This window comes from Hippichthys cyanospilos, chromosome 4 (genome assembly GCF_059441005.1).
Source record: "Hippichthys cyanospilos isolate Australia breed blue-spotted pipefish chromosome 4, RoL_Hcya_1.0, whole genome shotgun sequence".
In the NCBI taxonomy this organism is placed as follows: Eukaryota; Metazoa; Chordata; class Actinopteri; order Syngnathiformes; family Syngnathidae; genus Hippichthys; species Hippichthys cyanospilos.
Window position 1 is genome coordinate 17,188,823 of NC_142372.1, and position 20,381 is coordinate 17,209,203.

Consider the following 20,381-nt stretch of genomic DNA (forward strand, 5'->3'; position numbering starts at 1 on the left):
AACTGGCTTACGTTTAAGTCCTGCTGGTTGGCGAATTGGAGATGCCTTAATAATGGCTTAACCTGTAATGAATATTGTTTTATATTTTTTTGATACAGTCTTTATTTGGTCTGATCAGGCATGATTAGCTCTGAATTGTGGATATTATGGGTACACGGCCAATTTGCAATCAAACTGGACTAATGCGCTATTAGTGTGAACATGCTTTGTCCATCAGCGGAGGCCCCGCAATGTGGTCGACATCGCACAGCGGGTGACGATCGCGGGTGCCATGCTGAGTGCTTAACATGACTTTGTGTGAGGAAGTGAAGATATGATGCATCAAGAAGGGAGCAGCTGGACTTCAAACAACCTGATGCCAAAGCAGTTCTAAGGCTGTCTCTCCTTGGATGCTGATTTAATTCACAGCGTGGGTGTTTCTCACACAAACACTTTGGGCTCTAATTTGGTAGACTATAAAAAACGGTGCAACTTCATTTTCCTCAAAGCAGGCACAAGTCAACTTTTCCAAGTTTGGGAATTTGGCACTGTGCATTTCTGGGCGAACTGGCACACAGAGAGGCCGCTCCCCCAACGCGATTGACATTTTAGTAACACAGAGTGGACTGCGTGATTTGGATTCCGGTGATACGTCTGATAACCGTCATTATGTTTCATTCATATGTATGAACAAGGCATGTGCCGTTGTAGTAATCAATTCATGGAATGAACTATGCAGGTCGTCCTAAGCAGTAACCGAAGGGTCGACCGTTCCAATCCCGCTCTGTCCGAGTCATGTGTTTTGCCTGCGGTGGTTGGTCGGAGGGGCCGTAGGCGCAATATGGCAGCTTCACCTCCGTCAGTCTGCCCCAGGGCAGCAGTGGTTTAATAATGTAGTTTACCACCACTGGTATGTAAGTGCATTAGCTAAATGAGTTGTAAGTGTAAGCACTTTGAGTACTTGAGGTAGGTAGACAAGCGTTATTAAAGTGCAAAGTCCATGCACCATCATTGTCATGTGTTAAATATTTTTAACCCCCCCTCCCCCCCGACACACACGCACACAATTAACTCCCAGTCGTAGGAGCCCCCCGCACCCCCGCAGAAATTGAACTTGCATAAATAACATGTATGAAATATGTTTAGTAAAACCCTCCATAATTTCCTTTCCCATGCCGAGTCTCTTTTGGGGCACAAACTTCGTTCTTCTTTTTCAATACATGTAGTGGTCAACTGTAAATGTTTTGTTGAAAAATATGTATACAGAAACATAACGTTTAATAAAATAATGTAAATCTCCCTTCGATCTCTGTTATAGCTCTATATAACATTTTCACATAAATTGCATGAAATTAATGGAAATTTTCTGTGATCTTTTTCAAATTTGTTCATTTAATAAATTTTTTGTATAGAAAAAATGATGATTAACGAAAACTAAATAAATTTAAATGTAATAAATAAACAAATAAATAAAACAATTACAATGAAACACAAATATCCAGTGAAAGTAAAGTGCTCCAATCAAAGTATGTGATTGTGCAACAACTTTTCAAGGAGTTCATTGATATGCAAAGAAAATTCATAATCAATAATAAAATATAAAACGGCACTGCAGTGTGTCACAGGTTTTGGACACAGGTTGGTACTCATGTAATGCCATACCAGACAGAAGAAGTCGAAAACTCACAAAGAAGTCAAGATGCCACGTTAAATACTATATTATAATATAATATAATATATAATAATGTAATTGCTAAGATATAATTGCTGAATTGTAGATAAAGTGAACTGATTGTTTATAATACAACACGGACCAAAGCTGAACATGCCGTAATGGCCCAAAGTAAATGTACCAACTGCGTTAAAAGTGGGCTCTCAAGGAACCTTTTATTCAGCAACTACAGTCGACAGATTGTGTAACATAATTCAATTCTGTCACGAATAACCCGCGGATCCCAAATGGGGATGGACCCCAACCAGGCACGAGAGGTGGTGATACAGAGTTTATTAACAAAAAGAGCGCACAAGGCGTGAGAAAAACACAAGAACTGTCCGAAGGCAAAGTAGCAAATCAAAGTCACAAAGTACCAACACAAAGCGAGACGAGAACGTCTGGATCAAAAGTCCACGGGAACGAAGGGCAGCAAGGAGGGCGTGAGTTCACGGGAAACGGCTGCAAACAAAGTAGCAAAAGAAATGGTTCACAAACTGAAAAACATAACACGCACAAAGTACAAACCAAAAGGACTCGGGAAGGGAGGACGTGAGGACAAGAGCGCTGGGAATCACGGAACAGCAAGCAAGCTTGGCGAAGGAATAACCCGGCAAAGGCTTGTAATTGCCGGCCAGCTTATAAAGCCCTCTGACGAGATGCACAACAGGTGTGAGTGTCCGATGGAACCGCCCAATGCGGGGGAAGGAGAGAGTCTGCAAATCAACACAAACTAAAAAGGCAAAAGACGTGACAAATTCTAGCCGTAAAAAATGTGTGACTGATGGCAATGCACAATTTGAACAAAATAAATGCATCCAAAGTTTTGCATAGTCACTATAACCCAATTTACCAATAGGTTGCTTCATTATCAAATTAATTTGCTTTTAATTTGAAAGTAAAATGCGACTGTATCTGTCCTGCCATTACAAAGCATGAAACGAAGAAAAACAAAAACAAAACTCATATATGTTCTCCCTTCCTCTGTTCTTTAAGTCTACTCCCAACCTAGGAATGAGTGAACAAACGTCAAAGACATATGCCTCAATGAATTCAGAACCTGGTTGTAAATTATAGCACATAAAATGTTCCCAAAACTTATAAATGTCATTGAGAGTCATGTGGAAAAATTACAGAAGTGAAAATAACTCAATGAGCGGCTACCATCTTAAGACTTTGAAGGAGATTGAACTTTTTTTTATCCTGTGTGAAATGAATCCATTGAGGTAACAACCTGGATATGAACGGGCCTTTTGGGAAATTTCCAAAATTCCCGATGGCCACTCAAAAGACAATCCAGTGCACTAGTAGAACTGTTTGACTTAAGTCACTTTTTTTCACCATTAACTTCCACTACTCTGTGATGCTTTCGCTCACAGCTTTGGCATAACTAGTAGGACAACATTTTGTTGCTAATTAGACAAATGTGTGCACAAAGTGGCATTAGGCATTTTTAGTGCGCCCGTCGTATTGTATCCTGAATACTTGGCATCGAGTTCTGAACATGTTGGTCATCCCAAAACGGAAATAACAACAACACTGCCGTGCTGCCATATCTCCTTAGCGGCAATGATATATCATACACAGATTATATTTGTTTAGTTTATCATCCTCATGAGCAGCATCTAAAAATAACCTGAAGTCACTTCTCTGTGTGATGCACCTTCTTTTAGATGACATTCACCTCTATAATTCTGGTCTCCTTACCGCCTTAGTATGATGTAGTGAATTATAGATGTGATTAAAATCTGCTCAGCGTGTTAGTGGCCGCCCCATTGTGTCACTGGTTTCAGCGGCTTTAGCGCCTCAGCCAATTTCTGCTTGTCAGGGAATGTGTGTGTGTGTGTGCGTGTGTGCGCGCACGACAGCCATCACAATGACCTTTCCACAAGCCCGGGGAGCACGCAATGCAGAGGAGAGGCAATAAAAGTAATGAAAGAAGCAAAGGCAATTAAAGTGGTGTGTGTGAGGGGAGCGTGGCGGAGATGAGCCTAACTGGAGGCAGCCCTGCAACGCACTACAGCACCATATCCCCCATAATCCCTCTGTGATCGCACAGCAACCCTGGTGTGCTCCCAGTCTGATCATCCTCTTGCAGCATTCACCGCCCTAATCCGAGCAAAAGGACAGGCGTCCGCTGCTCGTGAACGCACACACACATACACACGCGTGCACACGCACGCGCGAGTCCAGAAGTAAAGAAGAATAACCACACAATGATGCTGGCAGTACAGGTGAAAGAGGAATACTAATAACTGCACTCAGACATGTAATGCAAAGACACAGATGCACTGAAGCTTTTGAGACAAACGTATCCATCCACACACAATTGGAGCACGCATTGTAGAGCACAAGTATCTAGGGAAAATGACAAAAAACAAATGAGTAAATACTCTCTAAGAGAGGCTTTAGTGTAGGGGGAATCATTCAGGATTATTTCATGCTGTGTTTGAGTAATTAAGTAATTCATATCAATTAAGTAATTCGTATTCGTATTATATGTGAGAGCAGGTCATTACTCAATATGAGAGCACTGATTTCAGTAGTATGTACATGAATGAAAAACATTCAGTAGCCTGTGAGAGCATCATTTTAGTTTTGTTTATGTAAAGATTTTTCAGAAAACGTCATTCGTGAGTGAGAGCAGTGTGACGTTCAAAGTGTACACATTCCTGACATCACTTAATTACTTTTGACTAATGCTTATAAAACACCACATGGTGACAGTATTGCTCAAAGAATGCCTGCACGTTAAACACGTCAGCTATACATGCGTAGTTCATAATTAACTTAGTTTGACTTTTGACTTAAATTCTCCTTTAACCCATTTCTAAATTCAACCTCAAAATATTACCTAGACAGTTAACAGAGGTTTTCTCATGGTGACTGTTTGTTTGCATTTTAGGCTATAACGTACAGAACAATAAAGTGAGGAAAAAATGTCCAAATTAAATGAGCAAACATTTAGTCACAGGCACCAAGACACACGTATGCATGCTTGCCTGCACGCACATTTAGCTGTGGAAAATGGCTTGCTCTCCTCTTGGCCTCTGTCTGTGGCACAGTTTTCTCATGGCTACAGAGAATCATTAATGCCCTCCCTCTGATACACTGTAGCAGCCGCACAACCAACAGCAATTATTTCTAAAAGCAAAATGTGGAACTAGACGGCAACTGTGCAATATATAAATAAATATGTAAAACGCATAATCCCCCCCCCCCCCCCCCCCCTCTCTCTTTTTTTTTTTTTTCGTTGGCTGGCCATATACACGAGTTTAGGGGAGCCAGGCTACATTTAGTCTTGTTCACTATGCTTAGTGGCCACAAAATGACAAAGACTCCGTTCCTGGACCAATCAAGGGGGTGAAGAGGCTGCCATTTGACACTGGCTGATAGCAGTTGAGAAAACTGTTCAATGATGTTGTTTAGCAGTACTTACAATGGATACAAAAAGTCCACACACTATGAACAAAAAAAAAAAAAAAGACCAGGATTATGATTTAAAAAAAAAAAAAAACAGACCAGGATAAATCATTTCAAAAAATGTTCCATCATTCATTTGATCGACGAACCTTCGAGAGGGGAATTAAAAATAAATAGACCAAAATAACTTGATTATACAATTATATACAACCATCTAAAACCCACAGTTATAAACTATTCAGCTGTAACAAAACAAAAAAGCTCAAAAGGTCTAGTAGGCTTTTCTGGGTATTCATTTATTGCATTGCAAAAAAAAGGAAATTCGCTCTTCACTTATTTTTCTCCTTTAACTTGAGAATCATAATAAATACTAGGCTAGCTCCAAAACTTTTTCGTTAGCATCACAAAGCGCATTCACACAACGATACAAATGATACACAATGATCAACATAGTGTTAAACAAACTGACAGTGTCAGTCAAGAAATAAAACACGGAACAAAATTATCTTGGTAAAGGCATTAGATTAATTCGATTCCCTTTTAATCAGTCGCCCATCTTCCTGAGGTGTTTGAATATCACGTCCCAACTGTGACAGAGATTTAAAACACATAGGTGGGCAGATGAGAGATACAGTACCCGTTAATACGCATGAAAAAAAAATCAAATTGGGATTAGGGAGATTAATTCCAGATGGTAATGGAGAGGAGAAACTTTTTCCATCAGATTTTTCAAACTTTTAAAAAGATGTCAAGCTTAGTGTAATTTAATATGCCAACAGTTGAATGGCTGGTAAATTGCTGCGCTTCCAACTTTTGTCCCTTCGGTTGCCGTTTAATCAGAGATCACCGCATTTCACCACTTTTGAAGATATGACTCATTTTGCTTGTTTCCTCTGGGGTTCAGGCATAATTACTAGTTTTGAAGCATGAATTCACAGTGAAACTAATTCAATTTATGAGCATGGCTGGAGGGTGACACTTAGTTGTGTGCAAATGCTGAGAGCTTGCTTCAATCACAAGACAAGCGAATGGAATGATCCTCTTTTAGTGATGACAATATGACCGTGGCAATTTCACTTATTTTACTCTCACGCCACAAGATTCTCATTTTCCAGTCTGGCGTGATTAATAGCGACGGAAGAAAAATATGTGAAAATCTGAAATGTTGCAAAATCTACATCATATACTTTTAATGTGCAATACAGCAATTTTTATGCCAATATTGCAATAGTATCTTAGATGACTGTTGCTCATCAGACACTCTGTCGTGTTCCTTCTTTAAATTTAGGGCAACTGAGACTAAGGCTAAGTTTTCAATATTAGTAAACTGACATAATAATAGATAACCAAATACATAATGTGAAATATCTCTTCATTTGGATTATTATGCGAACATTTGGAGAATTGTGGAATGGGAATGATTAAGAAGATGTCCTGAATGAGGAGAAATTTTAGAAGTTGAACTGGTTTGAACTGGCACAGAAAAGGGGAAGGAAGTAAAAAATATGTACAATATCTCTTCATTTAAGAAATTTTAGAAATTGAACTGGTCTGAACTGGCAAGCAAATTGGGAAGGAAGCAAAAATATGTACAATATCTCTTCATCTGGGAATTCATTTTGGAATTCATGGCTTGAATAAGCTGAGTGAGGTTAGAATCGTGTGAATTGGTCAGGCAATGTGACAGGGAATAATGAAAAGTATCTCTTATTTTGAAATCTTATTGTGAAAAAGTGGAGAATGAGAGGGGCTAAATATTGATTTTCAAGTTAGGACAAATGCTGCCGGTCAGTTTATGTGAAGATTAAGATAATCATAGTATGAAAGTACGGGCTATAGTCTGGGTTTTGGGATATTTACATTGAAAATTTGAGTAATTTTGGAGAAGGTATTTTGAATAGGTCGAACAACATACTATAAAAAAGTGATGAAAGAACAAAAGTTTTTTTTTTTTTTTTGGGGGGGGGGGGTACTTGAAATTTATGGTGAATTTGTTATTTTAATTTTTAGAATGTGGGAATTCTTGAAATGTTCCAAATATTTCCCAAGGCACAGACCCAGCCGAACATTTTCAATTTAGAATGAGAATTATGGATTGTTTCATTGGGGACAATTCAAGGCTGCAATTGGTAAAATATGTGGAATTTGCAGAAATATTTGAATATGAAAATCAATGGCAGCCATAACCTAAATATTTAAATCTTTGAAATGTTGAATAATTTGAATCAGATGAAAAACATGGTACAATGCCACAACATTAAACGCCTTTAAATCAAACAGAAGTCAGGGCAACCAACCAACCAACCAACCAAGCAAGCATCCCCCATAAAGTAACGTCGATTAGGGTTAGGGTTAGTTCATAATGTAGTGAACTGGAGAGGAAAAGATTTGACTCCTGATAAGATTCAAGCAGATAGAAGCAGTGTTGGTGTGTTTACAGTGCAGTACACCGAGACACTTGTTTGGATCAATATATTGATGCCTTGTAATGGGCTCTAAATGACTCAGGTTAGCGACTGCTTCATGGCAAACCTTCACACTGCTTTGAAATCCCTTTCAGCCCACAGTCACTCAGTTTTTCCGAAGGAACGTGTCAAACACCATCAATCCTCTTTTGTGGTAGGTTCAAGTATATACCGAGAGTGTTACAGACAAGCAGCAGGTTCTCCTGGGATGGCCTGGGAAGTTATTTGTATCGGTAAGGTCACTTTATTAGGGAATTGTAAGCGAGGATGACCGCAGTCCAGCATGGGTGCTTTTGAACATGAAACATCCTGACAATTTGAAGGCAATATTAAAAATGTTTAGGAGGGAACTGCAAGTGCAAAATAAAGTTTCATGTAATAGAATTGGAAGTGGTAGTGGAAGAGACAAAAAGAAAAAATATTATTAAAAATCAATTGCTCCAATAACTTTAGCAAAACCAGCAACTCTATAAAAGTCCTGCGTAACATTGCGCTTAAAGCCCGAAAAACAACACAGCGCCACTTGTGACAGTGCACCAAAATGATTTACATATACCGAGTTGAAAACAAGTTTTATTACTGAGCTCCAGAATTGTATTGTATTGTATTGTATTGAAATATATTTTCAAAAATATTTACATGGAAGAGTCTATAAGATCTATAAAATGTACTTCCTGTATTTTTATACAGTTCCACGTGCAGTATTCTGCTAAAATGGGACGATTACTGTATAATATTGGCTAGTGAATGAAGCCGCTTGACTGTGGCTGCGGGGATGGGATACTCTTCTATTGACAAGTGAGGAGAAGTAACAGCTAATCGATAGCTCATGAATTTACTGTGCACACCCCTTACCAGGATAATCAATATTCCGGGCAATTAGAATCCCCTATCTGCATGGCTGTAGGGACTTCAAACACCCAATTTAGTACTTAGCCTATCACTTAATTACTAAATCCAACCTAATATCTATTGGCAGATGGCGGGTGGTCATCCACGAGCCCCTGTGGATGAATGAACATGAGACCTTTGCCAAGGTGCTGGTTAAGAAGATCCCGTTCCACTTTGGCTGGGAAGTTGAACACCAGATTGTGTATTGGAAGTTATTTGCTTCTAAAACCAAATGATCTTTATACACCACAATGTTTCGAAGAGACAGTCTTGTAAATGGTTTCTCATCATGTTTGCACAAAGCGCTACAGTATATAAACCAATGTATTATTAGTTGAGGCATCTATTTTTTAAACACCCTGCATTCTCTTTTTGCTTTTTCACTAGCTTTGGAATTTTTTATTTAGGCGCAGAAAAATGGAGGGTGGGCTGAAAATGGCCCCTGGGCTGTAATTTAGAGCCCACCGTGGGTGAGATGACCATGGCTGTCAAGTCACAGTCAACATTGTTCGAGAGGTTGTCTTTTTTTAAATGTCTGATGACAAATATGAAAAGAGACGGATATGGGAACGAAATAAATCAGATAACTACTATACAGTAGTGAAAGAAAACACATAATTCTATGAAAATGCCATTTAGCTGGAAAAAACCTTGAATAATAAGAATCAAACATCTTGGATGTCATGATTTTATGCTTCAGTGCTCATTGACATTTTGCTTCATCTGGCTTGCACAAATTGGCCACACCAGGGCAGTACTTTATACATACACATTTAAGAAACAAAGATTTTTACCACAAAGTGACTCAGTAAGATGTTTGATCTTGGTTTTTCACTGCCAATGCCGTTGTTTGTCTACACGTGTTGATCATGTTTGTGTTCAAATGTAGTCTGGTAAACTGTTACAACTACGGCCAAAACTCGCATCAAGTTTTGCTAACCACTCCGTGGAAGTTTGCATTGAGTGTTAGCAATAGACTAGTTTCAACTTCAACAGGAAATGGCAATCGACAACTTGAAGCCAGCACGTTGCCTCTATTTTGAGAATTGTTGAACTACTGCTTTTGTACTGAAAACTCACATTTCTGCTTGCAACTTCAGGGATTTGTACATGTAATCTAGTAACATTGCTTTTTGTATACAGCTCTATGCAAGCAACTCTTTTCAGAGAATTCAAATATAGTTTCTGTGTGGAAAAGAAATAAACATGTTGAGGCATTTGGAAAGAAAGTGTTTGCACAGTCTTCATGGTTGCTTGATAAGAAAAAAAAACACTTTTATTTCAACACATGGCATTTTGCTTGACCTTCTTTTCATTGAAGTTTTTGCCCGTGCTTTTGCGGTGTTGATATGCCTGATGAAATCATTTCAGACATTTACGAGTGAATTATATATGAGTTCGTATTGTGTAGATGAAACGTAACTTTGCAGCTTTGCCACACGTTCACCACAGTACACGCATATCCACTCATTAAAAATGAAAGCCCTTTCGAAATGACTGACTACACGTTTCATCATTACCACAATTACAGTTTTATTTCTTCTACATTTCATTCCACATTTGCCTATGCATGTAGTTTTTTTTCTTTAAATACTCCATAAAGACTGGTTCATCCAGACTCTCACCTAAAAGCGAAGAACAGAAAATGCAGACCAAGAAGTTTGTGACACTGTTCAAAGATTGTCAAACTCACCTTCTTTTTATGATGAATCACTTTGCTGCCTACCGTACACCTCTATAGGACCTCTTTGCACCGGACAGTGTTCCAGCTCTTCATGATATAGCTGGATGGGAGAAAACATACCGTAAATTGTGTGTGAGACCTGCAGCCAGCCAACAGGCCATGGATCATTTAATCCCTGGCTGCATGAAAATTATGAAGTATAAAAAGAGTTGACACGAGACAGTCAAAGGTTCAACTCACTGCAGACAAAATATATACAGAGCCTATAATAAGTCTACACACCCATCTTTAAATGACAGTTTTTTTTAGATCTAAACAAAAAAGGGCCAAAATAAAAGATTGTAAAACTTTCACCATCATTATTGTGCCTTTTTATGTTTCGAGAGGGGAAACAACTAAATGGTGTTCCACATTCGGGTATCTGCTAGATATAAATGGTTAGGAAAAGACTTCTAGAACATTTGAAGAGCATTATGGGGTAATCAGAGACAGTTTAAAGGCTGGCAGGTAACATGAACATGGAGCATTTGTCAATTCTGAACACAGCCAAATTCTAATTCAGGGAGTGTGGACATTATGCAACCACATTATTTTAGTCATTTACTTTGACCCTCTTAAAAAATACTTTTTTCAGTTAAAGGTGGAGTGTGGGAGGAAGCCGGAGTGCCCGGAAAGAACCCTCGTGGCCTCGAGGAGAACATGCAAAAATTCCACACAGGAAGGCTGGAGCGAGGTGGATTTGAACTCACGTGGCCGACTATGAGGCGGACGTGCTATCCACAATAAATGTTAGAAAAATATTATCTTGTGTATCTTGTTTTTTATTTCTTCACTCTTTTCCTTTTTTTTAATTTCCTTATTTTCTTCAGTCAACAGCTCACAGTTTAAGGGACCCGAGTTCGAATCCAGCTGGCTCCAGCTTTCCTGTGTGGAGTTTGCATGTTCACCCCGAGCCCGCATGGGTTCTCTCCAGGCACTCCGGCTTCTTCCCACATTCCAAAAACATGCATGGCAGGTGTATTGGGTACTCTAAATTGTCCTTAGGTGTGGTTGGATGCGTGAATGGTTGTTCATCTCTGTGTGCCTTGTGATTGGCTGGCAATAAGCCCAGGGTGTCCCCTGCCTGCTCGCCCGAAGTCAGCTGGGAAAGGCATCAGCAAGCCTGCGACCCTTTTGAGTTTAAGCGGCTCTAGAAAATGGATGGATGGATTTTCTCCACTTCTATCTATTAAAAAAATGTAGTTGATGTTCTTTCACATAAATGGCGCCTCATGGTGTTAAAATAAAAATGGCATTTGAACTGGGATGTGCAGATGGATACTCATAGACTAGCTCTACAGTCTCAACGCAAGGTATCAACATGCTGCTCAGGCACATGCTTAGCTGTGAGTGTGTATATTGTATTGGTTGGTTGTAGAGCGATGAACGCGACAAATAATAATGCTGTACAGCGGAGTGTAATAAAGCAATGTATGATTAACTAATTAGTTAATTAATAATGTATAATGATCTGTCTTTTCTTAAAAAAAAAAAACAGTCTCCACAAAACTCCTGCTTCTTTCCCACACTTGCATCTGTCAGTGTTTTGAGAAATGAGCCCGCAAATGAAACCCGCAAACTAAAATGACTAAAAACTCAATGACCCGATAGAAACAAAGCAAAAGACTTCAGTAGAGCACTGCCAACAAAAAGAAAGTTGCATTTCTTAGAAAATACCAGGAGATCTACTCAAGTATATTACAAAGGATAATTCACATGCTCTCCACATAATACTGTGTTATGTGGCCGCTGTTAAGTCAATGAGGCCTTCAAAAACGCTTCACCACATGGAGACCAAATTGAGGGCTCCCACTGAATCTGAGACATATTCATTATACATGTCTTCATGTCTTAATGTGTGCAGTCTGAGTTAAGTATCTCTCTCATAACAATTTCGTCCGACAAAAAATGTTATAGAGCACTGGTCTGTGACGGCATAATTCATGCATTCTATATGAAGAGACTTGAGTAGCATAAGTAAAGTCGGTGACCTGCTGTGTGTTGTGGCTTCGAGGAGCATGCTGAGCTGGCCCCAACAGTGTCCACACCCACTGCTCTCAAGAGCTAATCTGAAAACATTTTCCATTTCACAGTTTTTTTTTCAAACATTTGTACATTAGGTTAATGTAAATCATCATTATTATATCATTATAAACAACTTTTGATGGAATTGTTGGGCAATCAATCTGTTAAAAGAGAATGCATTTGATCATTTAGATTCTTCAGAGTAGGCACCGTTTGTTTCGCACATCTTGGTATTTTCTCAGGCAGCTTTATGATGTGGATGATGATTTATGACCTGTGGTGGCTTTCAGTTCACAGCTCTGCTCTAAGAGTCAATAGCTTGACTTTTTACCTAAAGTAATCGATTAATCAATCAATCAATTCTCCGGACATGTATAGACCCTTTTTTTCTGAGAATTTGGGGGGAAAATATATATAAATAACTGGGATTAATGTCTTTGGGACTGAATGATTGAAGTTATTGATACTTGATGAATAAATAAATGTAAACACATTCTGTCTCACTTTAAATGTCGAAACACATTTGAATGTACCTCATTTCTTGTACCTAATGTGAGATGTCCACATTCCTATTAGCGATTAGTCACCAACGCTTATGCTCTATAAAACTATGAAAGCGTAATTCAATTGTATTATTCTTTTCTTTGATCTTTTTTTTTTTAATTTGGTCTACCTGAATGACAAAAGTAGCTGTATGAGTATCACAAAGCGCAAGTATATCATGTAAAAAAGAGAAGCCATTATGTGGGCTCATGTGAAGTCCCAGTAAGGTGTAAAAAAGTCCAGGTACACTAAAAGCTAAAATTGACGTGCTGGTACGCCGTACCTCTGCATACCAGCCTGCTGTAAAGCACTGAGGGTGTTTCCAAACATTTCATTGATAATGTATATGTTTATTTTACAGAGATATGAAACGACTCCTTAAAACTGGCAGCATAACTGTCTTTAGGGTGGACACTTTCGTCTCACTTCATATTCAAGCCTGAGGGAGGAGGGACTACTTCTAGGCACGCACACACGAGCACACTGTCACTTTCCTGTCACATGGCCATAAAAAAGGCCTGAGGGGAAGTGCGGATGGGCTCCCGGAGCTTCACTGAAGGGCAGAGCGGGCACCTGCCTCCCATCACCCTCCAGCTATCTTCCCACCTGCTGCACACCACTCACCCAGCTAGTCTGCTCCTAATTTGGCTTTGCACCAACACTGACATTCTGTACCAGACAGAGCAGAAAAATGCGGAGGGCTGGGATTGAACAGCTTGGTGACAGGTGCCACCTTCAATGTGCGCGGCCCTTCCTCGGAGTTGTTAACTATTCAATTAGGCCGCGCATCACATTGAGCGTGTGCCAGCGCCTAATTACCTGTGAGACCTTGCCTGTGAATAGCGTCTGCGTGGATGACAGCTTTCACAGAAGGTTACTGTTGTTGGTAAGGAGAACTTTAACATCCACATTGAATACATCGGTGTGATTGTGTGTGCGCGTGTGTGTTTGTGCTTTCACCGGTCTCCTCTCGCCATTTCCATCTCCCGGCACCAATAAACACTTCATGAATAGAAACTGCATTATTGCTCCCGGTAAAATATGAGAGTGGGCATTAGATGAAAATAAAAACACTACCATTTAGGCATGTTTGAAAACGACTCCCGACATGTGGCCTCTTCATCCCACACCATTAAAATAACGACGTGCCAGCGAGAGCTCAGCTTCCGCAGTGCCGCCGCTGACACCCATCAAGACAAATCTATATTTCATGGCCACTTACAGATGTATAAATAGCCAAATGAGGTGCGCTAAACATCTATAAAATGGCACTAAAAGGTTGCCAGAAGATGGCGAGTGTCATGAGCCAGCGGCACCGGTAATCAATCTGGTCTGGGAGAAAAGCTGAGGAAAGCGGAGAAGAGTGAGGCGCGAGGCGCGGCTAAGAGGCGAGAAGCGAGCGCCACGACGGGCAGCCGGTAAATCACATGTGCAGGGCACGCTCACCCCACTGACATGCAACCACTTCAGGTGACATCCGGCCTGATGGATCGCCACAGTACACTCCATTAAGGCAAACGGGTTCGACAGGCACTGACATAACAAACAATTAGTCACTGCCGGGGGTACCGACTTAACATGCGGAAAGCCTGGCAGGCGGTGGGCACTTTAATTGGCAGCATAGGAACATTATGCCTGGGCATGTACATGTGAAAAGGTAATGAGATGAATTAGAAAATCTTTACAAAGATCATAATGCTCAGACTTTTATTTAAAGAGTGTATTTATTACAGAGTGAATATAAAGTCTGTCCAACCCTGTTCAAATGCCAGGTTTTTGTGATAAAAAAAAAGACAAAGGTAATTCATTTCAAACAATTCGCACTTTTGATGTGGCAGACGTTTCAAAAGAAGTTAGAAAAAGTCACTGAGATCATTTGCTTGCAAAACTTTGTACTGTACACCCTCATTCTACAGAGGATGTGGCTGTGTTCAGAATCAACCAACCACACTCAAACTTGTGTTCTCCAGGAGTCCACTCAAGTAAAAGCCTAAAGGGTTGGTGCTAACACTGACTAGTTTTTCAATCTGTTCATAATCATCCTTCCGCCTTTTCCAAGGCTTCGTACCAGCTGAAAAACACATGCTCAAAAATACTACCCCAAACATACTTTTGCATCAAATGCACCTTTTGGAGTTATGGATAAAACGTTCAACCAGAATTTTATTGGACCATAGTTCATGTATGTTCCCACATGAGATTTTAAGTGAATTTGCTTTCCACAATAAGGCAGTCCTAGTCAGCGCCTAGTCAAAAGATGAGAGACTTTATTTAAAAACAAGTCAGGGGACACATTCTCTCTCCTATAATATATTTCAAAACACGGGATTCTGATGAACATTGCCTTGACGGAATTTAAATGAAGCTGCAACATCTACCTATCTTTGTTCATTTTCAGGGTGTGGACATTTTGCCACTTCCTGTTGACATCTCAAAATGACATCTCAGTTGGCGTGTATTTAGTTACCCTGCCATAGAATAGCTAGCTAGTATCCCCCCCAACCAAAAAAGAAAAATAATCTAACTTATTTCTTTGAGCTTTAATTATACGTACTTAGGACAGTGGAGCATGTTCACAGATTGGCTCTTGACACATAGATACTTATGCTCTCAACATAGATGGGATCAGAGTTTATTCAGCCAAGAGAGGCAATGAAATTTCACAACATAACTCACATAGTGGAAGTGAATGCAAGAAAATAAAAAAAACTGCCAAGAACAAAAATATATTTTTATCGTTTGTATTGAGGTTTGGCATCACACATACAGAGACAAACAAGATGAGATTTGAGGACACCTTTGTCTGCAGGTGTGGTGGCACATGGCACAGCCAAAATGGTGTGGAAGCCTTTATGAAGCAGCAATTCGCACTTCAAGTTATAGACAAAAGTTACCTTCCCTTTTGTGATCCATCAAAACACAGACACTTTATCCTTTAGTAAGACTGCACTGCATCAATGTCCTTTTTGTTTGAAAATACAAAATAAATCCAGAGCTCTCTAAATGTATTCTCGACAATCTTTCAGATGCACGGACACGCTCTTTCAAACACAACAATATACAGTAAGCTGCCACTTTAGCAAAACATCAATTCCTCGTTTTCTCACACGGAATCGGGTTGTCGAAGCACTTAGTAACACCAAAAGTGCTTCTTGAATGACTGCCTGTATCTCAACTTGTGTAAGAGATTCCCTAATGGCAAGCTTACTGGCCTCTGTTGCTTTGATTTGGGGACATTTTATTGCTACGTTTCCCTGCTGTGAGGAAGCCACAACTGCTGATCAATGACAATCAGCACAAGCCCTTTCTCTCCGTAAGCAACCATATCACAAAGGGCTAATTGGCCGTGCCTAATTGGAACGCCAACCTGGTTCAATTGGGAGATATGTACACAACAGTGCATGTTTCAGTGACTAAGACAACATTAGACTGAGCACTTAAGCCACGATGACAAAAACGAAATCTTTATACATTCTCACAGCTCTTATTTAGAAAGTGTCTGGTTTACCTTACTGAAAAAAAAAAAAAATCCCTACTGTGAATGTTTTATTTCTCTCTGAAAGGGAAGATGAAGTAGTAAACATTAAAAAAACAACAACAAAAACAACAACTGAGAACCAATGCAGATGCTGAGAATTTTATAGTCAATTCCAGTTATAAGTAATGGTGTTAGTCTTATTAATGACATTCGAACCTGAATTTGTAACTATTCAAACTACTTTGGTAAAGGCAGAGCTTTCAATACCTCTCTTGTGTTGAATTTGACAGTTGAATATTGACAGTATCGGAAATGTAAATGAATTTTTTGAACATCCGACTTGTACTTGTGAGTATCCTTGCAACTGGGAAGATACAGCAAAAGAAATTCAATGCAGCACTTGGTGCCTGTGCGCTGGCCAGATGTGCACCTTCCATCTCCAACATCACCGATGGCACTTTAATGACGCAGACTCGGGTGTACATTAGATTATTAGACTCTGGAGTACAATATTACAGGCTGGATAATATTGTTTTTCCCCCTAGCTGATGATTCATTATAAAAATAAGGGATGGTTTACCAGATGTCTCCTGGGGTGAAAATAAATCACAGAGACTTGTACCGTGGTGGAAAAAAACTAACTAAAACAAACACTATATCCTTTTATTTATTCTCTCCTTTCCAGAGTAGAGCAGAATCATTAGACTTGTTTTCATTCAATTTGCAAACTCATTAAGCGTTCGGGCTAATTATGCCGCACAAAATGGGCAAAATCTGATAATGACTTCATTAGTGTCTCTAATGACAACTTGCAAGCTTTAGATAGGACCAGGTTCACAAACACCAAAAATATACATTTGATGAGGACAGTGTACAGTACTTTTGTTTATTTTAGGTTGAAAGCTTATTCATCTGGCCTAAAAATGTTGGATTCCTGTGTTTGAGTGTTATCTATTAAATGATATTAAATGCATCAATTGAAATTGGAATCTGACTGATACCCAGCTAAACAGAATCATGGTTTTTCTTAATGCTATATGATTTTTTTTTTTTTTACATATAAAAATGACAGCATTTACAGAAAGTACATTTTTGCTTCATTGTATTTTCTTCTTTCTTCTCTTCTATGTTTTTGCAATATTCAGAGGTCTTTCCTGTTCTATTCCACATCTGATTCCTCGATTAATTTCCACCCAGACTGTTTGCATTGTGACATGATTAGCATAACATTTCCATGCATCAAGGCCAACTATGAAAGCATTTTATCAAGCTCCTTGTCAAATAGCAAATTTCTCATTTTGTTTGTAATTTCACTTTCATACTGGGTTGTGATGGCTGCAGACATGTCGGTCAGGGGTATTAGAGAATTGTTATTCCGAAGATAAATGGAGTCATCAATCAAAATTAATAAACCCTCTAGGTTGGGAATGATGCAAGCACACAGTCATGGATGCATGCTTACATATGCACATGCAGTCAAGGTCAGCGGCAAGAGCAGGGGAGAAGCACTTGGAGGAGGGGTGAAAATTGGCTTGGTTTGAACTGGCTAAAAAAAAGAAGTTGAATCTTTCACCTTGTGGCACTTGAAGTCGGCAGCTTAACTGTCAAGTATGGATATCTATCAATGCGCATAGCAGAACAAACTCATCAAAAACTTGTCATTCAGCCTCCATAAATAATTTGAACAGCTGCTTTGATTGCAAATTGTCACCCGTGCCTCGCCCTCCAAACTGCCACGCTTTACAATTAATTGTGAAAAATAAGGACAAAGAGGGGCGAATGTAAATAAGGCTGCAGAATCAATATGTTTTAATCAATCTGAGCTAATTAAAAAGAACTACAGTATATTGTGAAGCCATCAAGATTAGAATAAATGCTCTCTGGCCGAAGATGCTTGCTGTAATCAAACTATACAAATTGTCATTCCACACTGCTTGCAGGCTTTGCTGTTTATAAACACCTTGAGAGAGGAGATTGTGGACACCCGTGATCAGGTGTCATGACACTCACGACAACACAATTCAGTAGCCGATGACAAATGATAAGGCTTAACTAAACAATTAATAAGTGGCGTGTAGTTGCCATATAAAAATAGAGGGGGTATAACATGAATTTAATTAAAGCTCCATGCCAATGACAACTGTTATAAAATCAAAGATATGGCCTTTGCAAGTATAATCAAGCGCTCTAGTAAAGAGGCTATTTGCTTCTTCTCCTTAAAGTTGTCATGACAATTGTTCAACCATTTCCAGATTTGCCTAGACATAACTTGTTATGGACAATGACAAGAGGAGATTGCTGAAGCATAAATCCAGCAAACGGCAAACGCAGCCGACAACAGCAGAGAGTCTTCAGCTCTCATGTCAACTCTTTCCTTCTTCAACGATCCATTATCTGGTGAATATAAAGACCACATAGAGCAATTACTAAAGGGCCTACACCCCACCTCGCACTATTTGATTTTTTGTGTCTGGCAGGATAGAGTGGGGCCAAGCGTCCTTCAGCAAAAATGAATTTTCCAATTTCAGATTTCAGTTAGTCTTACCATGAATAAATACCCACATGAATAATTGAAAAGAGCAACATAAATAAATAATAACACAAACATTTTCGCTGGTCCTCATAAGTATTCTGTATACAGATAACGCAAGCTGCATATTAATGGTAAAAACAGTAGTGTAGCACTTTGAGATGCATTATTCATCTTTCAGCTCTAAACCAAATTAAACTTCTCTGAAGAAACTCCAAAAACCTCTGCGATGATGTTTCTGGATGGTGCAATTTATGGCACGCAAGGACACTGTGGAAAACAAATGAGTGACCAGTCAAATGGAAGTGGAAATAAATACTGTAAACCAGCAAAAAGCCAGCAGCCAGCCATTAAAATGATTTTGACAGTGCTCTAAGTAAAACACACTTCTTGGGACATTTGTGGGCAGAAAGGCAGCAGGAATATTTTTTTTGTAATGGGCTCAAGGTTCCGTTTTATAAAACTGTGTGGACAAGACTACTGCAACGAATGAAAGCGTCGCCCTACAATGAGGGGAGAGGGTGGTCATAATTAATCCACTGAACAAAATTGTAAATGCGGTAAATGAAAATGCTGAATTCAAAGGTCTAAACCCTAACCACACACCAAAAAGTAAGAAAGAATAAATGAATGAAAAGTTTTTATGTTAATCCAACCGTACATGCAAAGAGTACTTGGATTATTAACGAAGACAACACAGACCACCCCCCCAAAAAAAACAAAAAAAAAACAACAACAACAAAAAAACAGATTGCTACTGTTTTACTTTGCGACACCAACACAAGAACGTATGGTGACAGACTGGTAGCTAGATTTCAGGCTCAGCAAAACACCTTTATACCAAAGAAGGATCACCAAATCTGACAGCAAAAAAGTTCTTAATGTTCCTACACTGCATACTTCACCAGGAAGCCCTCTGTAAAACCATGTTGCATCTTGCCATCGCTGCGAAACTTGTTATTCGAGCGAGGGGACTTCGCCATCACCGGTTTATTGATTTTCTCAAAGAAACTAACGCTGATCATACACAGTTACTGTCGGATTCCAATGTGCACTGGTGAGGTTTAGGAAAAGTATGTCAACACGTGTGGGAGCTCAAATAGGAAATTATTTCATTTTTGATTTTGGAAAAACTGACAAGGCACTTCCTCAATGGCTGTGTTTAAAGAGACAACATGAAAAAACTATAGGAAATCACTGGATGACCTATATGAGGAATTCTGTTTTCTGATTTTGGAAAAATTGACAAGGCACTTCAGCTGGTGTCATCCCCCTTCTCACAAGACTCGAAAACGGCACCACAGGAATTGAAGTTCGTACTGCTTGATCTCCAATCTGACATGGTGTTAAACTTTAACAGTTAAAGGGCAAGTTCAACTCCCTGAAAGTGGGGGAGTTTTATGCTTCATTAAGTGCAGCCAAATTTCCAAGCATCCAAAGGATGACGCGGAGGATACTTGTTTTGTTTGACTTTTAGTGTGATGAACACCAACATAGCACCCCACAGATCCCAGATGAGCAATGAACATGTCAGATCTGAAAATTGCCAGGATTACCACCAGACTTTGATTCACTGGCTAAAATGGGTAATCAACAGCACTGTTCTTATTAAA

At 39.4% G+C, this 20,381-nt stretch overlaps 1 protein-coding gene across 6 annotated transcripts in view; it reads right to left on the minus strand.

Annotated features, from left to right (window-relative positions):
* Positions 1-20,381, minus strand: part of LOC148424840 (uncharacterized) — a 131,416-nt gene that overhangs the window by 14,999 nt on the left and 96,036 nt on the right. For 4 of the 6 annotated variants that reach the window (XR_015865437.1, XM_088413534.1, XM_088413536.1 and 1 more), the window contains one exon: positions 10,163-10,253. Coding sequence is in view for 4 of the 6 variants with exons in the window: in XM_088413534.1 (XP_088269660.1) it covers positions 10,170-10,253 (84 nt within the window). In the remaining 2 variants the exon portion in view is untranslated. Of the gene's footprint in view, positions 1-10,016; positions 10,095-10,162; positions 10,254-20,381 lie in introns of those variants that run through there. The other 2 variants (XR_015865438.1, XM_088413535.1) reach the window with 1 other exon arrangement.